General features: G+C 41.3%; 2 protein-coding genes across 3 annotated transcripts; one reads left to right on the top strand and one right to left on the bottom strand.

Annotated features, from left to right (window-relative positions):
* Nucleotides 1-3,738: 3,738 nt before the first annotated feature.
* HNRNPH2 (heterogeneous nuclear ribonucleoprotein H2) lies at nt 3,739-9,477 on the bottom strand. Of its 2 annotated transcripts, none has more exons than XM_019716668.3 (2): nt 9,341-9,477; nt 3,739-5,956 (listed from the first exon to the last, which is right to left on the bottom strand). In XM_019716668.3, exon 2 carries the CDS (start codon nt 5,901-5,903, stop codon nt 4,554-4,556), a length of 1,350 nt encoding a protein of 449 aa, XP_019572227.1. In that variant the 5' UTR covers nt 5,904-5,956; nt 9,341-9,477; the 3' UTR covers nt 3,739-4,553. The 2 variants fall into 2 exon arrangements, with proteins under 2 accessions (XP_019572227.1, XP_074179654.1); XM_074323553.2 differs by having other exon boundaries at nt 9,329-9,441.
* A 199-nt stretch (nt 9,478-9,676) lies between these two features.
* Nucleotides 9,677-19,044, top strand: GLA (galactosidase alpha). Its single transcript, XM_019716666.3, has 7 exons — nt 9,677-9,948; nt 13,371-13,545; nt 14,578-14,755; nt 15,327-15,418; nt 17,126-17,287; nt 18,004-18,201; nt 18,558-19,044. Exons 1-7 carry the CDS (start codon nt 9,740-9,742, stop codon nt 18,825-18,827), a joined length of 1,284 nt encoding a protein of 427 aa, XP_019572225.2. The 5' UTR covers nt 9,677-9,739; the 3' UTR covers nt 18,828-19,044.
* Nucleotides 19,045-19,354: the final 310 nt, after the last annotated feature.

Below are 19,354 nucleotides of genomic sequence, written 5' to 3'. Positions count from 1 at the left end.
ATTTCCTCCTCCCCTCCGTCATCCCGCTTCGTTCCCAAAGACAGAGTTGATCCTTCACCCTCTCTGAGACTGTTTCCTCGTCTCTAAAGTGGGGATAGCATTGACACTTAAGGACATCGCGTATATGAGAAACAAGCCCAGTGCAAAGGAGGGAGGGGACAAGAAGAGGGAGAGAGGGAATAAGAAAAAGGACCGTGAAAAAGAGTCCTCACAATATGCAGGTAAATGTCCTAATTAGTGTATTGGTCCGACATGGCACTGGAATAGGAAAATGGTTCAGAAATAATTACTGAATAAATTACAGTGATTCTCAGATGTTGTTTCTCAGTACTCGTCTCTTCTTTCAGAAACCTAGCATTGAAGGGCTGGCGGCTGGCCGGTAGCGTGTTCCATGCATCTATCTGCCTGTGCAGATCACCGCTGGGAGGCAGGGGCTTCCACACACAGGCTCCAGGTACACCCTAATGATACAGGAGAGTTAGCATGTCCCTAGGTAGACAGGGAGGTCCCTGGTGGAATAAACAAGACAGCCATATCCTAAAACTTCAGGTTTTGAAATCACTCCTTCGCTTCAGGACACAATGTAACAAGTACTTGAGGTTAATCATAAAATTCATTTTGGCCTGACAAATGGAGCAGATCTGATAGATAAAGAGTGGGTTACTTTGCTAATTCCTTCAGGATGGGCAAGCAGAACAAACCCAGTAGATGAATTTCATAAGAAGGCGCCAGTTCCCTTCTTCAAACAAGTTCCCTTCTTTAAACAGTTCCCCTTCCCCAAGCAGGCAAGGGAAGGTATAAAAGTAAGAGCTTTTGCCTCACTCAGGGGGCACCCCCATTCTGGATCCCCTCCCGCTCTGGAGCTGCAACCTCTTCTCCTGCCTCTAATAAACTATCCTGTTTTTAAAACTTTTTGCCTCTCCCTGGTCCGTGTTTCCATTCTTCAGCTTCATGAGACACGATCCCGGCCCACACCTAGAAACTGTCGACGGATCCAACATCACCTACATCACTAACCCCTCACCTCCTGAGTGGGGTCCTGCACAGCGCTAACCTGGTGACCCCTGGGACACGCCCGCTTTACATTCACAAGACTGAAATTCAGTCAGGTGAGGGAGCAGGTTGTGAAATGGCCCTTGTGACTCTCCCAACTTGGTATCAGGCACAGCGAGTGAAATTTCATGCCATCAGCGGCTATCTCTTTTGCAATAGTCCTAGAGGCCCATCTTGGAGAAATTTTCCTTTTTGCTGACAGCTTAGGAATTCTCCCTAATGGAAAAGGACCTTGATTTGTGAAAGAATTTGCAATGCATTTTCGTATCAATTGCTGGGAGCGGGGAGGTACAGAGGATGTGCCATGCTTACAGATAAGATGGTGTGTGGTTTAGGAACCTCCTTTATGGTTGGATGAATGAATGCAGGAATAAATGAATGGGTGGATAATTAAATCCATGCAGAAGCCAGTGGTTCTGAGTATCAGAATCACCTGGGGGGCTTGTTAAAACACAGATTGTTGGGCCCTATCCCCAGGGTTTCTGATTCAGTCGGCCTGGGATGGGGCCTGAGACTTTGCATTTCCAGCAAGTTCCCAGGTCATGCTGATGCTGCTGGTCCAGGATTCCCACTCTGAGATCCACTGGAGTAATTCATCAGTAGAGACCCCTTTAGGCCATGAGTGTTGTGGCTGGAACCTTCTTTGGCTAATGCTGCCAAGTAGCTCATGGGTGCATTCTAAAATGAATTCCCTGCCTTGATGATTGGGAGATATGGGTTGGTTGCCCACTTTACCTCCCAGGAAATTCTGTTAGAAGTGGTGAGGGAGGGTAGGGTGTGCACGTGAGCGTCCCCCAGCGCGTGCATCTGTGCTGCGGTCCCGACAGGTACTTCTATCCCTTTCCACACTTCTAGTGCTGATTTCCAGAACCGCTTGCTGTCTCTGGCCCTTCTGAGTTTTTTATCCAGCAAAAAAGGGAAGCAAACTACCTTATAGATCTCAGCGCTCAGCCTGTCCTTTCCTGGGGTTTGGTGACATCTAGTGGCTAACTGGAGAATCTTTGCTCGTAGAGAAAATTAACTGAGCAGCATGGAAAGCAAAAACTGCTACTTGTGAACCCTCTGAGAAAGGTTTCCTGAAGAGCTGAGAATGACTGGCTCAATGCGACATCAGTCAAAATGGATTTCTTGCTCTTGCAGCTGTCAGAAATGAGACTTCATCAAAGAACTTCAAATCTCTTCCCACTGTATCCTCAGTGTAAATGATTTTCTAGAAATGGTGCTCAATAAAGTGTACTTGAGGTAATACCAATTTGGTATTTGCTTCCCATCTTAGTGTTTCTCTGGGCCCCAAGCTCTAAATATACCATGGATAACAATTCATTTCCAGTCTAGTCCAAACTATAAAGAGACCTGTATAAGTTCAGATGCAGCTGGTACTGACCTGAGGGCATCCAGGCCTGAAGATCATTGAGAGGTGTTAATTTTTATTGACCATTATAGGGGCAGAAATGTAAGATAACCCCAATGTCACAGGCGTTCAAACTCCTAAAGGGAGATGCAAGATATTGTAAATAAGCATATGCAATTTGTACGTTTAATAGAAAGTTTAAACTGCTTGTTACCAGAACAAGGGGAGGCAATCGGGGATCATGAAGGAAGCTGCTTCTTAAAGCTGCTGTTTTAGGGTTTAGGCAGGCCTTTAGCCATTAGAGCTGTGATGGGTCACAAAACTTACCGTTGTTTCCCCGAAAATAAGACCTAGCCGGACAATCAGCTCTAATGCATCTTTTGGAGCAAAAATTAATTTAAGACCCAGTATTACATTATAAAGACCCAGTCTTATATTATAGTAAAATAAGACCGAGTCTTATATTAATTTTTGCTCCAAAAGACGCATTAGAGCTGATTGTCCGGCTAGGTCTTATTTTCGGGGAAACACGGTAGTTGTGAAACCAGCACCATCGGCAGATTCTCAAGCACCACCCCAGAACTACTGCATTTCAGAAACTCTACGAGTGGGTCCCAGCAATCAATGATGTAACAAGCCCTGCAGAGGATAATGGTGCATGCGTAAGTTTGAGAACCACTGGTTTAAATGCCCTGGAAAACCTCAAAGGGTGTTTCATGACTACTAATGAATTCACGGAGGAGACTGAATTATTTCTATAACACAGGCCTACTTCTTTTTCAAAACATACAAAGGTGCTTTAAATCTTCTCATTTACAGTTAAATGAAAGATTGCGTATTTGCTTTTTCTTTGAATTTTGGAGAATGCTGTCTTTAGATAGTTTCCAGAGTAGCCCCAACAGTCCTGGGGACATGGTGATAAGTTTAGAAACAAACAGAAAATTGCTCCACCTCAATATTAATCAAAGAATTACAAACTAAAATAGCAATGGGATACCATTTTCCAACTAATAAATTGGCCATGATCAAGAATGTGTATCGACATTATGGGGGAAAAATTAAAACAAAACACACACACTCCTGGTAGAAACACGAAGTACCATGATCTTTCTGGTAATACAAATCAAGCCTTAAAAAAGTGTGTTCCTTTGACTCAGCAATTCCACTGCTAGGAATATAGCTTAGAAATAATGATATATGCAACAATGTAGGTATAAAGATGTTAATAAATGTTTATAATTAAAAAATTGAAAACAACTTAAACTTCAACAGCAGAGAATTGTGTAAAAGAAATGATTCATATGACATAATAAAAATCAAGCTTTACAAAATTATTTTTCCAGTTTTTAAAAGGAAGATTTATTTAACAAGTTTCACTTAGTACAATACATCTAATGGAAATCACAATACAAGGAAGATTTAAATCAAAGCTCCAGAATTTCATACAAATGACATGACCAAACTCCTGAAGTATTGGTATTACATCTCAAAATTGTCCCAGACCCAGATCTTAAAAAAAAAAAAAGGAAAAGTGTACGCTTACGTGCCTTACTGGATAGTAAAACCAAAAAGCTAGAATTAACAAACATGCCAAATGTTTTCACTTTGAGTCATAGACAGAGCTCCTATATTTGAGTTTTACAAAAAAGCATGTTTCTCAACATGCATCCAAAGTTTTCAATGTATTGTGGTATAAGAGCAACATTTAACATAAGTGAAACTGCTTTAACCTAAATACGCTTACTGCTTAGGTACACTCCTACAACAAAACTAACTTGAGGAAAGCTGAAAATTGTTTTAACAGTTATGGTGAATACTGAACTGTTATTACATCCTAGATGAATGTCTCAGTGTTCAAAATTACTGAGCCTGAAGTCTGAAAACAATCTTGACTTCCATTTTACAGTAAGCATAAATCACAAGCCTGTAATGCAAAGTGTTAAACTTAATCTTTGCTTTCTTAAAAAAAAAGAAAAAAAAGGAAGAAAGAAAGAAAAAGAAAAAGGAAAGCTGACCAAGAGTGATCAGAATCAGTATTTCCCATTTTACCAATCATACTGGATATGCTAGACATCCCTCCCATTCTATTCAACTCCCATAAATGCACAGCTTTTATTTCTGTAGTAGCTGTTTAGTGCTCCTTCCCTACCTACGCAAGGTTTGACTGATAGTCACTGGAGTTTTCCTGAAGAACTTGGTCATATCCACTCATACTGCTCTGACCACCATAACCACCTCCGTAACCACCACTCAGCTGCTGGCTAGCAGGACCCCCATAACTAGACTGGTTGGATAAGCCCATCCCTCCCATCATTTGGCTACCATAAGCTCCACCACTTGCCCCTGCTGTAGAATTCAAAAAGAGTTCCACATAGCTGTGATCATAAGCCCCCCCACTTGTTCCTGCAGTAGAATTCAAGAAGAGCTCCACATATCTATGTTGCATGTTGGCTTTGTCTTTTGCCATAGCTGCCACAGCATCTTCATGAGTAGCAAATTCAACATCTGCCTCACCAGTAACTCTACCATCTGGTCCAATTTCAATGTGTACTCTCATGGGGTTAAGAGGTGAGAAAAAATTGTAAATATCATTTTCAGTGGCTCTGTAAGGTAATCCCCTCATGTGTACACAGTGCCCTGTGGTGCTCTGGAAACTGGACCCACCATCTCCATATCTATGATCAGACATTCCTGAAAAACAGTAATTGAGGTCTCTTCCAAATCTATCAGACCCAAAGCCATACCCATCATTATAGCCACCATAGTCATCATAGCCTCCATACCCTCCACCATAGGCACCCCGCCTCATCCTTTCGAACCCAGCCCCTCTGCCAATGCTATTATACCCTCTTCCAGCCCCTGGCCTATCATAGGGACCTGGCCGCTGCATAGCCATGAGCTTTCGAGGAGGGTCATAGTGGGTTCGGACTTCAGCTCGGCTGCTCTTAAAGATTTCAATGTACCTGTGCCCTATTCTTTCCTTGTGTTTCTTTAAGGCCTTTTCCGCTATCTCCTGTGAAGCAAACTGCACAAAAGCTTCCCCTGTGCTCCGCCCCTGAAAGTCCACAGGCAATGTCATCCCATTTGGCACAATTTCCAACCCTGAAAAAAACTGAACAATCTCCTCCTTGCTACAGCCAAATGGGAGTCCTCTAAGCCGGACGAAGCCATCATTGGCAGTATCAGGACTATTCGGACCTGTATGCTTCAACACCCAATCCATTTCAACACTGTTGGACTTGAATACTTCAACATATCTGTGTCCCATGGTTTCTCTGTCCTTCTTCAAAGCCAATTTCACTTCATCTTCCGATTCAAGTTCGACAAATGCTTCACCGCTTGGTCTGCCTTCTCTGGTGTAGATGAAACGAATACCTGATGTGCCATTTTGGATTTTGCAATCAGAGAAGAAGCGCATCACTTCCTCGGCTGAGCAGGACCAGGGTAGGCCCCTGACCTTCACCACGAACCCCTCCCTGCCTTCTGTGCTCAGCATCATGATGACTGTTAGGCTCTTGGTGGCAAGCTTGGCTCAATGCAATTTCAGTGTAGCTGAAAAAAAAAATTAGAACACTATTATCATGGAAAAATGTTCACAATATAGTAAGAGAAAAAAGCAAACTGCTAATGCAAAACTCAAATACACTGACAGCTTTTTTGGTAAGACATTCATATAAACAAAAAGACTGCACCACATTTCTAATTCATTCATTCAACAATTATTTATTCACTACCTAGTCAGATACCATTAATGGTGGTTATTTGTGGGTGGTGGGATTATGGGAGCTTTTTGTTTCAGGGAATGTTTTCTTTGGAAATTTCTGTATGTTCTATGTTGTCTACATTGACCATATATTAACATCATAGTCAAAATAAAAAGTTGTAAAAAATTAACATCAACAAAATCAGTGGAAGACATGAACAAATAAAAAAAATGCTATATATGTCTACATAAAAATTAAAAACTTCATCGCATCAAAAGTAAGATTAAACAGAATTAAAAGACAAACAATACACTTGAGAAGATATCTGCAACAAGTAGATTAATATCCTTATTATATAAAGAACTCACATAAATTAATAAAATCAGGGAAATATTAAGGCCTAAGAGACAAATGGGGAAAAGATATTATAGGGAATTCACGCTTTCATTTCACATTTTTCAGCTGCCAGGTCCAGTACTTGACTCTGGCATACAAGGATCAGTAAGTCCAGAAAGGACTTATGGTACTACAGGGGCACTGTCTTTACTGAAAACAGAAGGGCAAATAAACATTATCTCCACTATGACAGAATTCTGTGCAGGGTGAAAGGGCGGTATAAAGCAGGACCTGGTTGGTCAATTCTATCAGTTGCCACAGAATGGTTAGATGAAACAGACTAACTGGTTCAGGGATCCACAAATAGTTTTTAAAAATTATGATGGAGCAAAAAAATAGGAAGAGGCAACGCAGGAGATAAGGCTGGTAAGGTAGAGATCAGATCCCAAAGGCATTTCATAAGACAATCGCTAAGGGGCTTGAAAGAGGGAGTGAAGAGAAGTGAGTGAGGGGTGATGGGAAGGGAAGGGAGTGAGGAGGGGGAGGGAGGGAAGTGATGTTTCAGATAGATCGCCATGACAACAGTGTGGCACTCAAACAGAGGGGGTTGGGGTGACACTAGCATGATCAGTTAGAAACCTGCTCCTAGAGACATGGTAAGGATTCACCTAAGGCAATAGCAGTTTTTAAAAAGTGAGGAAAGATGTGATCATTCTAAACAGTGAACTCTGCAGAACTTGATAACAGATTAAATGTAGAGAAATAGAGATATGAGAATACAGGAGTCTGGGAAATGTTTAAACCTCATCAATCATCAAGTAATGCGCGTTAAAACCAGAATTGCCATTTTTTGCCCATCAAGATAGTGAAAACTAAACATTCAGGATAAATCAATGCTGATATTCAGGGTTCACAAACTAATAACACTCCCAGAAGTGAAAGTTTATACAGTATTTCTGGAAAGCAATTTGGAAATATGTATTTCTTTTGATACAGTAAATCCACCTCAGGTTATGTGCCCTAAGGAGATGATCTGAAATTCAGACATATTTATGGAGCTATACATTCTTTGAAAGGCATTTTATTAAGAAGGATAGAATATTACATATTTTAAAATTATAAAAATATTTAATAACATGAGATATTACTTATGGTATAATCCTAAGTGACCCAAGATCACAGCTACTTTATAATCTCAACCATGTAAAAAACACATATTCAACCCTGCTAGAATTGCAGGACCCAATCAACAGAAATACTCACAAATGTTCACTGCAGCACTGTTAGTAATAGCAGAAAATTAGAAACCTAACTATCCATCAATAGGGGGATGGCTGAATGAATTATACTTTATCCTTAAAATAGAATGTTATGAAGCTGTTAAAAAAAGATCTGCCCTGACCAACGATGATTTCCAAAATACATTGAATTAAAGAATATGCACAGTATGATCCCATTTATTTTAAAATATAAGCATGCATGTACACGTTTGCAAATGCACAGAAGATCTGGAAGCATATAATACAAACTTGTTTTTTGAGGAAAGAACTGGAAGGTAGGAAGAGTGAAGTGGATTTTTTTCACCCTGCATACTACTATATACTTTTAGTTTTTAAAAATCACTGTAATTGAAATAAAAGAAAACAATGTTAGGAAAAATATATGCATGGGGAATATGTCAAACATTAACAATGGTTTCTATGAGTAACAGGTTTATGGCTTTTTCAATTTTATTTTAATTTTTTGTGTGCATTCTTAATTTTCTAGAGTAATTACTTTTATTTCAGCAAAAAGAAAACATAAAACAAATTAAAATGTTTGCTTTTCTGGGATTTGGTATTGCAAATTTTATGTAAGTTTCTAATTTGGTATGTGGATGGTTTATCTGACATGGTCTCGGAACAGTGGGCCTCTAGGAAAGAAAGTACAAAGTGTAATAACTGCCATAAAATTACACTGAGGATTCAATTCAACAAACGTTTACTAATTGCCTATTATGTGTCTGGCACACTCCTCTGCAGTGGTAATAGTCTTCCTATAATAAACCACCTTTTGGTCTGAGCAACAGATTTATAGACTGGTTTTTCGCCTGCCTTAGCTCTTGGATGACCCATCCCATTTAATGTCCCTGCACTTTGGGCCTTAATATCCCCTCTGTAGTGGCAAGGACGTTCTGCTTCATTACTGTGTGTCTCCAGGGAAGGCCACCAGAACTGCTACCTGAAGTAGGAACCAGGAATCCATTTGTGAGTTAAGAATTCGTGTATTTATATGTGTTATACACATACTTTTTATACACCATAATGCTGAGGAGTTATCTCTGGGTGATGAATTATGTGTATTTTTAAAATTTATAGTATACTGTTATTTTTCGAATGTTCAAAATTGAAGCAATTGTTATAAGCAGAAAAATAAACGTTAAATATTCAACTCAGTAAAAATTTATTGGGCGCCTCTGTCAGGCATGTTAACTTTTGCCTGTATGTGATTTTAGAGATAAAACTGACTTGATGCCTCCCCCCACAGACAGACAAGATTATCAGGCAGTGGCGACTGAGTGCCTAACGATGGACCAGCACTCACACCACTGGTCTCAATATCTGTTTTTCCTAAACCAGGGACGTAGTTTTGAAACGTTTTTCACCTTCAGGTTTCTCTTAAGGGCCCCCTGAGACGCGCACAGACAGACAGATATACAAAAACACATACACAGTCACGAACGTCCACCATTTCCCCACCAGGCGCAGCAAAGGCGGCTTCCCGGCACTGAGATGGGGGAGGAGGGGAGCGGGGGAGGGGAAAGCAGGGAGCGAAAAAGGCGGAGGCGGCCCGCGGACCCCGCTTTCGTCTTCATCATCACCACCCCTGGGTCCCCAGTTCCCACCTACACACCAACCTCTAAGGATACCGGATAATTTTCCTCCTTCTTCCCTCAAACGGCTATAGCGAGACGGTAGACGACGACCAGAACTACTTCTGCTCACGTAAGCGATTGATCACGTGAGCACCTACGTCATGTGAGATCTCGGTCACGTGAGCAACTCTCGGCTTAAACTCGGGATCACTAAAGTGCCGCACTTCCTTCTGGTATTTCTATAGGGCGGGCCAATGTCAAGGAAGAAAGAGTGTGATTGGTTGCGGTGCGTCTTACGTGACTGATCATTGGTTCGCCTCTGGGGATAACCGTCCCAGTTGCTGGAGAAACAATAACGTCATTACTTAATAACTCCCCAGTGATTGGCCCGCCCCTAAGGTTAGACTTAACAGCCCAGTTTAGCGCCGAAACCTGTTATGCATGATTGCAGTGACCATGAGGCTCGCACGCAGAGTCCAGCCGCTGGGTTGCGTGCTGGCGCTTCGCTTCCTGGTCCTGGTTCTCTGGGACGTCCCTGCGGCCCGGGCCCTGGACAATGGCCTGGCCACGACCCCTACCATGGGCTGGCTGCACTGGGAGCGCTTCATGTGCAACACTGACTGCGAAGAAGAACCGGATTCCTGTGTCAGGTATCAGAGATATTGGGTACCCTCTTTCCCTCGCCTTTCCGTGTTTGGAGGAATGGAGGGTCTCAGTGGGAACGTTTGAGCCCGAGGGAGAGCTTCCCTACTGCTGCTGCTTTTTTATTCCCAGCAAAATGCTCCGGATGGTGACGGCCCCAAACTTTGTCCTTGTGAGGACTCCTGGGGTGGGAGCCTGGCCAGCGGCCCCGGCTTCTCCATCTCTGCCGGATTACACAACTAGGGATTTTTTCCATTTACCATCCAGTTCCGTTTAGACCCTTTTTGTGAGCCGCTGCTCTGCCTCTGCTGCACAATAAAGCAAAGAGCAATAAAGTGAGATGTGCTTGTATAAAGTTCCTCCAGGTCAGCCTTTCAGCTAGACGCCACGTTCAAGGGCGAGAAGGTGGGGAGATCGCAGAGACTCCATGGTGTCTCTAAAATTCCTCAAGTTACAGCAAAGGGACCCAGTGACCCAAAAAAGGAGAAGAAAAGTCATCTGTCTCTCCTACTCACCGTAGCTGTGCTTGCAGTTGGTATCCGCAGATATTGCGGGTTCCCCGCCCCCGCAAACCACCACCGCAATAAAGCGAGTCAATATTTTTGCTGGTGGAGGGTCTTGCCTTCAATTTGTAAAAAACGCAACATCTGTGAAGCGCAGCAAAGCAAGGCATGCCTGGGTATCTTCCAGATAGTATCAACACATTTTTAACTCTAGGCTACCTCCTTGGCACAGCTTCTGGAATCGGGGAAGGTAAGCAGAATGCACAGTTCAAGGACAGGGGGATGGGTGAGGAACTTCCCTTTGCCAGGTCCCACTGGAGGGTCACCGTCTTCTCGCTGACCTTCCCCAACAAGGCTGGATAAGACAGTTATTGAACCTATCTGATCCACACATTCCTTGTCTGTAAATTGGGGATAACAACTCTTACCTCAGAGAGCTGACTCAGAAGGATCTATAAAATAGTTCTTTAATTTTTTTTCAATTACAGTTGACATAGAATATTATATTAGCTTCAGGTGTACAACATAGTGATTAGACATTTATATAACTTAAGAAGTGATCACCCGGGTAAGTCTAGTACCCATCTTTCATGTCAGTTTCTTATTTTAATATTAAGTTTATTGGGGTTTTTGTCCACATTTTTCTCTAAGTGGTGTAAGAAGAGTATAATGAAAAGAAAGATTCCCCTTATTCCACCAGCCAGAAATAATCGTAGTTAAAATGTTAATGCACAACCTTAGAATAGTTTTCTAGTAAATAACAGATTTCTTTTTTTCATTAATTTTTTATTTACTACATTTATTGGGGTGACATTGGTTAGTAAAATTATATAGCTTTCCAGTGTACATTTCTGTAATACATCTATGTATTGCATTGTGTGTTCACCACCCAGAGTTTTTTCATTATGTTTCATACAAATGAGATGATGTTTTTGTTGTGAGTTGTTAACAAGACTCTGAACTTTGCCTGGCTGCGTTCAAATTCTGGCTCATCCTAACTTAGCTGTGTGACCTTGGGCAAATTCATTACCCTTCCTAAATGTAAGCAGAGTGCCTGGCACAGAATAATAGCTTCATAAATGCAAATTGTATGTATATGCCATAATTTAAGCAAATTCCTGCCGATAGCTATTCAGGCTCTTGCATTTTTTCATTAGTGTGAACAAAACTGTACATCATTGCATATCATCTGATTCTTTCCTTAGAGGTCTAATTACTGGGTCCAAGGGTTTGCTTATTTTCTGAAATACCAAACTATCTCCCCCAAAAGTTTTACAAATGCACATTCCCAACAACCGTGTATGAGAATGCCCGTTTCTCCACACCCTGGCCAACATTGCATTTTTGTCATTCTTGTAAAATGTTGCCAGTATGGTAGGTGTTTTTATTTTCATTTGTTTGAGTACTAATAAGGTTAAACATCTTTTCATATGTTAAATTGGCTCTTTGCATGGTTTCTTTTATGGATTGCCTGTTGGTTCCCTATTTTTCAATTGGAATGTTTTCTTGTTTGTTTGCGGGGGGCTTGCCTTTTGTGTGTGGTATTTCATATTTTTGTGTATATGTTGTGAATATGATGGTTCTTGCTATGTTGGTTTTTATATTTATACATCAAACATCAGTTTTTTTCCTTTATGATTTGACTCTGGCATTATACTGAGAAAGTCCTCTCCAACCTGAAGATAATATAGTTACCTACATTTTCTACTAGTATGTTTATGGATTTTTTAAATATTTAAATCTTCAGTCCATCTGGACTTTATTCTCCAATAAGGAATGCCACATTTAATATGTACTAAATTCCATGGTACCAACTGGCTGGAAGGATCTCTTTCTGAACTTTCTGTTTAATTCCATTGATTGGTGTATTCTCATGCTACTGGTACTACACCAACCTCATTTATCTTTTGCAGAATGATCACATGTTTAATCTTTTAGGTGAACTTTTCAAATCTTGTTGCCAAGTTCCTTAAAAAGGCCTTTTGGGATTTGTTCAGGGCTTTATTAAATGCAGAAGGTGTGTAGGGAGAAGTAGCTTCTTGTTAATATTGAATTTTCTTATCCAAGAGCAAAATAGTGTCTCTTCATTTATTCAAATCATTTGGGAACAGCATAGTTTTATTCATATGGGCTCTAAACATATCTTAAATTGGTCTCTAGGTATTTTAGATTTTCCTGTTGCTTTTTTTTTTTTTTAAGATTTTATTGGGGAAGGGGGAACAGGACTTTATTGGGGAACAGTGTGTACTTCCAGGACTTTTTTCCAAGTCAAATTATTGTCCTTTCAATCTTAGTTGTGGAGGGTGCCATTCAGCTTCAAGTTGTTGTCCTTTCAGTCTTAGTTGTGGAGGGCGAAGCTCAGCTCCAGGTCCAGTTGCCGTTGCTAGTTGCAGGGGGCGCTGCCCACCATGCCTTGCGGGACTCGAGGAATTGAACTGGCAACCTTGTGGTTGAGAGCCCCCTGGCCCATGTGGGAATCGAACCGGCAGCCTTCGGAGTTAGGAGCATGGAGCTCTACCTGCCTGAGCCACCGGGCCAGCCCTCCTGTTGCTTTTTTGATTGCTCTTGTCGATGGTATCTTTTTCTCCAACTAGATTATTTTTGATATCTAAGGAAGCTGTTGATTATGTTAACTTTGTAGTTTCTGACTTCGCTCAAGTTTCTTCTTGGTTTTCTAATAGCCTTTTCAATTTTATGTATTTCTCATTCCTATTTTAATTGTTCAGGGTTCTTAGGGTAGAAATATTAAGAGGGGAGGGGAAGGAGAAGAAAAAGGGCCCAGTCCATTTTACCTTGCATTGGTTGTGATTACTACCTAACTATTACTGGGTTGAAAAAAATTGTGAAACCCCAAGGTGTCTACCAAATAGGAGGTACCCAAGCATTTGGTTAATGGATTGTAATGATTCTTGGAATTTTTCTTTCAGTGAGAATCTCTTCATGCAGATGGCAGATATCATGGACTCAGAGGGCTGGAAGGAAGTAGGGTATGAGTACCTCTGCATTGATGACTGTTGGATGGCTCCCCAAAGAGATTCAAAAGGCAGACTTCAGGCAGACCCTACACGCTTTCCTAGCGGGATCCACTACCTAGCTAATTATGTGAGTTTATAGATAATTTTCTTTTTCATTCAGGAAACTGTAAGCATTTCTATATGGAAACTTGTTCAGAAACACTTAGAACGTAAAATAGCTGCCATTATCTAAACATTGAATTGTAAGCTTAGCAGGTGGAATTTTCATCCCATCAGCAGATACATGTTTTGCAGTAGTTCTTGAGGCCCATCTTGGAGTTCTCCTTTTGCTGAAGTGGCTGAATTCTCTAGGAGGAAAAAGGAACTTGGTTCTTAACATATGTGTGCATATATTTCCATATAAGCTTTGAGCAGTATTGTAGTAGTACTATAAACTAGAATTTTAGAAGACAGCAGGAACACATTCAGGAGGCTGTAAAAGAGTAATAGAGTCAGGCATTAGTGAAGGACAATGAAGACAGATTTTATTCAGCACTATTGCAGTAGAGGAAGGAGCCGAGCTCAATTCTTAATATAATAAAGATGAGTGGGAATTTATAGCCGACAAACAGATTGGGAAGGGTCGGTAGATGGAAAATTACTAAGAGGAGACATCAAGAGGAAGGGGATTCTTGCAAAAGGCAGGCCAAGGACTTAGACATCAGGGTGGGAGATAAGGAACTTGATCACATATCAAGGGTGGGGGGATGACTTAGCAGGATTCTTGCTGAAACTGAACACGGAAGGCCAAGATTGAGGCCTATACTTGAGAAGAGGGCTCAGAGGAGCCTAGGTTTGGTCAAGTAGAGAGTCATTGTCCAGACAAATTGCCCTGGAAAGGTAACTTTTAGGTTCCCATCAGAGGAAGATTAGAGTGGCTGATAGCTTTCTCTTCAGTTCTATGCCATAATTTACATATGTAGTTTGAACTCAGCAGAATTGTAGAATTTGCTCTTTGTCTTCCAACAAACTCATCTGGATAATTTTGGGGACTTGTGGAAAAAGAAAAGCCCCTGATACCTGGTGAAGTGTAAGTGTTCCTGCCGACAGCCTGGAGTGGGTCTCTCTTTCTACTTCATGACTGCCCTTCTATTGTGATGACTCTTTCCTCTCATTTCAGGTCCATAGCAAAGGATTGAAGCTAGGAATTTATGCAGATGTCGGGAAAAAAACCTGTGCAGGCTACCCTGGGAGTTTTGGACACTATGACATTGATGCCGAGGTCTTTGCCGACTGGGGAGTAGATCTGCTAAAATTTGATGGTTGTTACTGTGACAGTGTGGAACAGTTGGCAAATGGTATGTTTTATTTAAGAGATTTAGCCATGAGCAAAGAGAAGAACTTTGAGGCCAGGTAACTGAGCATCCACAGAACTAATCTTCCCATTTTTAGTACCAAGTCACAATACTGGAAATAATCATTCTCAATGTGCCAGAGATCCTACCTCTTCTCTTCTTTCAGTTTGTCCATGCACTCATTCATTCATACAATGTTAAATCCATGCTTTCCTAACCATGGCTAATATAGTGCACTTTTAATTCAAGAGGACTCTGAGTTAATTACAAATAGTAATTCTAACTCTCCATAACATCACTTGAGAAAGCATCCAGAATGTCAAACAGTCACAGAAAAAGGAGCATCTTCATTTCTGCCTTTCCTTAATATGTGCACCAGCCCACGCTACATCCTCAGTAAAATCCCAGCAGTCTGGGAGGTATTAGACACAATTTCAGCACAGTGCAGCTACCTGTCTCTGCTGCTGGTTTAAAATATAAACATGGCCCTTCCAGGCAGCCTCTTTTTAAACTATACAACCACAGCTGGAAATTCCCTTCTTTCCCTTATTTTACCCATTGTTTTTTCATGCAGGTTATAAACACATGTCCTTGGCCCTGAACAAGACTGGCAGAAGCATTGTGTACTCCTGTGAATGGCCCCTTTATATGTGGCCCTTCCGTAAGGTGAGCTAATGAGCCCAGAATCCAATAGAGCCTTGCTGATAAATTTTCAGGACTTGAGAGCAAAGGAGACAAAGGTCTCCTTCAAAGTCCAACCTTACTTAACAGTCTCATCCTCATTTCTCCCAGGAATCCAACCACTTCTCACCATCCCCACTGCTATTATTGGAGTCTTAGCTACCACCACTTGGGAAGTCGGTCATTTTTGAATCTTCCCTTTGTCTCACGTTTTACAACTTATCCACCAGCAATCCTTTTAGTTCCAATTACAAAATAAATCCTGAATCAGCCCATTTCTTTCCATCTCTGTTGCATCCACCCTGGTCTTTCAAGCCACCATCATTTCCCACCCAGACTTCTCCCAACGGCCTGATCTCTCTGCTTCTACTGTCCCTTACCCCCATCCATTTTCCAAGGAGCACCAGAGATTCTTGTTAAAGTGGAAATGGGATCATATCACTCCCCTGCTTAAAACCCTTAACTAGTTTCCCATTGTACTTGGAATCAAACTCCACTGATCTGGCCCTGACGTGCCTCACCAACCTTATTTTGCATCCCTCTTTCCCTCACTGCACTGGTATTCTTTCTGTCCTTTAAACACTCTAAGCCTATTGCTGCCTCAGAGCCTTTATACTTGCTTTTCTTCTGCCTGGTACATTCTTCCCCAAGATTTCTCATCTCCTTAACAGTGAGGTCTCGGACCAAATGCCACATACTCAGATGGGACTTCTCTACTCTAAAATAGCCCTCTATCCATTTATTCTTTATCACATTAACCTGTTCAGTTTCCTTTTAAGACCTTAGCACTATATGGAATTATGTGTTGACTGGCTTATTGTCTGTCTCCCCCACTAGAATGTAAGCTCCGGGAGGGCAGGGACCTTGTCTGATTGTATCACTATATCCCTAACATCTGGTAAGTGTTGAATAATTACTTATAGAATGAATCCTTGTTATTTGCTTCTAATCTCTGTAAAATACTCTTCACCTCTTTCTCAACATGTTAAGCCTTGGAAATTTACAGATTTTTACTGTGTTTCCCCGAAAATAAGACCTAGCCAGACCATCAGCTCTAATGCGTCTTTTGGAGCAAAAATTAATGTAAGACCCGGTTTAATTTAACATTATATGAGACCGGGTCTTATGTATTTATTATATAAAACCCGGTCTTATAGTAAAATAAGACCGGGTCTTATATTAATTTTTGCTCCAAAAGGGACATTAAAGCTGATAGTCCGGCTATGTCTTATTTTCATGTAAACACGGTATTCATTCCATTAACAAATTATGTGCATAGGATTCAGATTGCCTTATCATGTTTGATGAGTTCTATATAATTTTGCAGCAGTTATTTTTACGTATTGTTATTTCTGATTATAAAAGTAGTACATGTTCATTTTAGAAGTTTGAAAATACAGCACAGTGTGAAAAAAAATTAATCCACCATAATCCCAATACCTAGTTACTGTTTGGTAAATTTTCAGCATAGTGTTAAAGCCATTTTAAGTAAGGGTTTTATGTTATATTGCCTACTTCTGAAGCAAGCTTCTTACAATGAAATTCCATTATAATAAGGATTTATCTCTCCTCATGGAGACCTTTAAGCTGTAAACTAAAGAGAAGGCTGCAAGTGCCTCCTTTAAACTTGACTATTTTCATCTCGCAAGAATGTTAGTAGAAAGTAAACAGAAGTTATCTCTGTTTTCACAGCCCAATTACACAGAAATCCGACAGTACTGCAATCACTGGAGAAATACTGGGGACGTTTATGATTCTTGGCAAAGTGTAAAGAGTATCTTGAACTGGGTATCTTTTAACCAGAAGACAATTGTTACTGTCGCAGGACCAGGGGGTTGGAATGACCCAGATATGGTAAGAACCCAAACCTGCCTTGTTTAAACCCATGCAGTGGGCCTGTTTCCTACTTGACATTCAAGGTAAATTGGAAAGTTCTTGGGAGTAGGCTTTATGTGATAAAGAACTCAGAGCAGGGTGCCGTGGAAAGTGGCTTGTGTCTGGGCAACGTTTTGTTTTTTTTTAAAGATTTTTATTGGGGAAGGGGAACAGGACTTTATTGGGGAACAGTGTGTACTTCCAGGCCTTTTTTCCAAGTCAAGTTGTTGTCCTTTCATTCTTAGTTGTGGAGGGTGCCGTTCAGCTTCAAGTTGTTGTCCTTGCAGTCTTAGTTGTGTCGGGCGCAGCTCAGTCCAGGTCCAGTTGCCGTTTTCTAGTTCCAGGGGGCACAGCCCACCACCCCTTGCAGGAGTCGAACCGGCAACCTTGTGGTTGAGAGGATGCACTCCAACCAACTGAGCCATCCGGGAGCTCAGCGGCAGCTCAGCTCAAGGTGCCGTGTTCAATCTTAGTTGCAGGGGGCACTGCCCACCATCCCTTGCGGGACTCGAGGAATTGAACTGGCAGCCTTGTGGTTGAGAGCCCACTGGCCCATGTGGGAATCGAACCGGCAGCCTTCGGAGTTAGGAGCATGGAGCTCTAAACGCCTGAGCCACCGGGCCGGCCCTCTGGGCAACTTTAAGAATGTTTTTTGTCTTCTTTCATTTGAACTCTAACTTCATCCTTTGTCCCAGTTAGTGATTGGCAACTTTGGCCTCAGCTGGGATCAACAGATAACTCAGATGGCCCTCTGGGCTATCATGGCAGCTCCATTACTCATGTCCAATGACCTCCGACACATCAGCACTCAAGCCAAAGCCCTCCTTCAGAATAAGGATGTAATTGCAATCAACCAGGACCCCTTGGGGAAGCAGGGGTACCTACTTAGAAAGGTATAGTAAATAATGTTCTATGGGAGAAAACAGGAATTGGCCAGGAACATGTTCCCCTGCCTTCTAGTCTACAATTCATCCAAATGTTTATTTTGGGTGTGTATTTTAAGGTGGCTTTATACCCAAGTACCAAGTTTGTCTTGAGCCTAAATCTGTCACATATTAAGGATATGCACTGATCTTTTGAGAATATTTTTTAAATCTGGGTATGATGAGGATTTTTGCTAGAATCACTTCCAAAACATGCTACAGTATAATTTTAATTTTCCCTGGAAGTGATAGTTCTAAGACTGTTACAAAGCAGTTTATTGCTAGCGACCAAGCTATCACACCTGTTTCCTTGATTTACTTTTCAGGAAGACAACATTGAAGTGTGGGAACGCCCTCTCTCGAACTTAGCCTGGGCTGTGGCTATGGTAAACATGCAGGAGATAGGTGGACCTCGTTCTTTTACCATTAACATTGCTTCCCTGGGTCAAGGAGTGGCCTGTAATCCTGCCTGCCATATCACCGAGCTCCTCCCTGTGAAGACAAAGCTTGGGTTTTATGAATGGACTTCGCGTTTAAAAACTCGTATAAATCCCTCAGGCACTGTTTTGCTTCGGCTAGAAAGCCCGACTACATAAAAAGCTTCCTTAAAAATTTTGTGTTTTGTTGCCAAAGTGACTACCCCACTTCTGTCCTTTCCTTCCATTCCCACTTCAACTGTCCTTTTATTGCTTTGAGTAAAATTTTACTACGTAAACAGGGCACATGCTCACTCAGAATACAAAGTATGTGTTGTAACAATTCCTTTGCCTGTTGGGTGATTACCAATTAGTTTCAATAAAACTGGAAGACTAATCATTGCCAGTTGATAAAATTGAAATGAAACTGGTAAACCCAGACTTAAGTCACACGCAGATATACAAACATGGAAGCAAACTGTTCCATCCCATTGAGATGCACTTTGTTACCAAAATGTGTAGCGTATTTGCTTTGCCATCACTTTGCCACGTAAGTATGAAGAGCTAAAATCAGTAAGAATGAAGTATATAATAATATACAAAGAGGAATGTGAAATTTGAAACCGTTAGGCATTTTAAAAAAGGGAGATATCCCTGCTAAATTCCATTGGGGATTTTAATTCACTAGAAATATATCCTTTGCAGTT

The sequence above is a fragment of the Rhinolophus sinicus genome, chromosome 18 (assembly GCF_057876585.1).
Source record: "Rhinolophus sinicus isolate RSI-liver-muscle chromosome 18, RSI-T2T, whole genome shotgun sequence".
Lineage (NCBI taxonomy): Eukaryota > Metazoa > Chordata > Mammalia > Chiroptera > Rhinolophidae > Rhinolophus > Rhinolophus sinicus.
This window is presented reverse-complemented; position numbering and strand designations above follow the sequence as displayed.

Coding starts and splice junctions, on each gene's coding strand:
- HNRNPH2 (XM_019716668.3), bottom strand. CDS start 5,903: ATGATGCTGAGCACAGAAGGCAGGGAGGGGTTCGTGGTGAAGGTCAGG.
- GLA (XM_019716666.3), top strand. CDS start 9,740: ATGATTGCAGTGACCATGAGGCTCGCACGCAGAGTCCAGCCGCTGGGT. Junction 17,288..18,003: donor GTTGGAATGACCCAGATATG/GTAAGAACCCAA, acceptor CCTTTGTCCCAG/TTAGTGATTGGCAACTTTGG. Junction 18,202..18,557: donor AGGGGTACCTACTTAGAAAG/GTATAGTAAATA, acceptor TTTACTTTTCAG/GAAGACAACATTGAAGTGTG.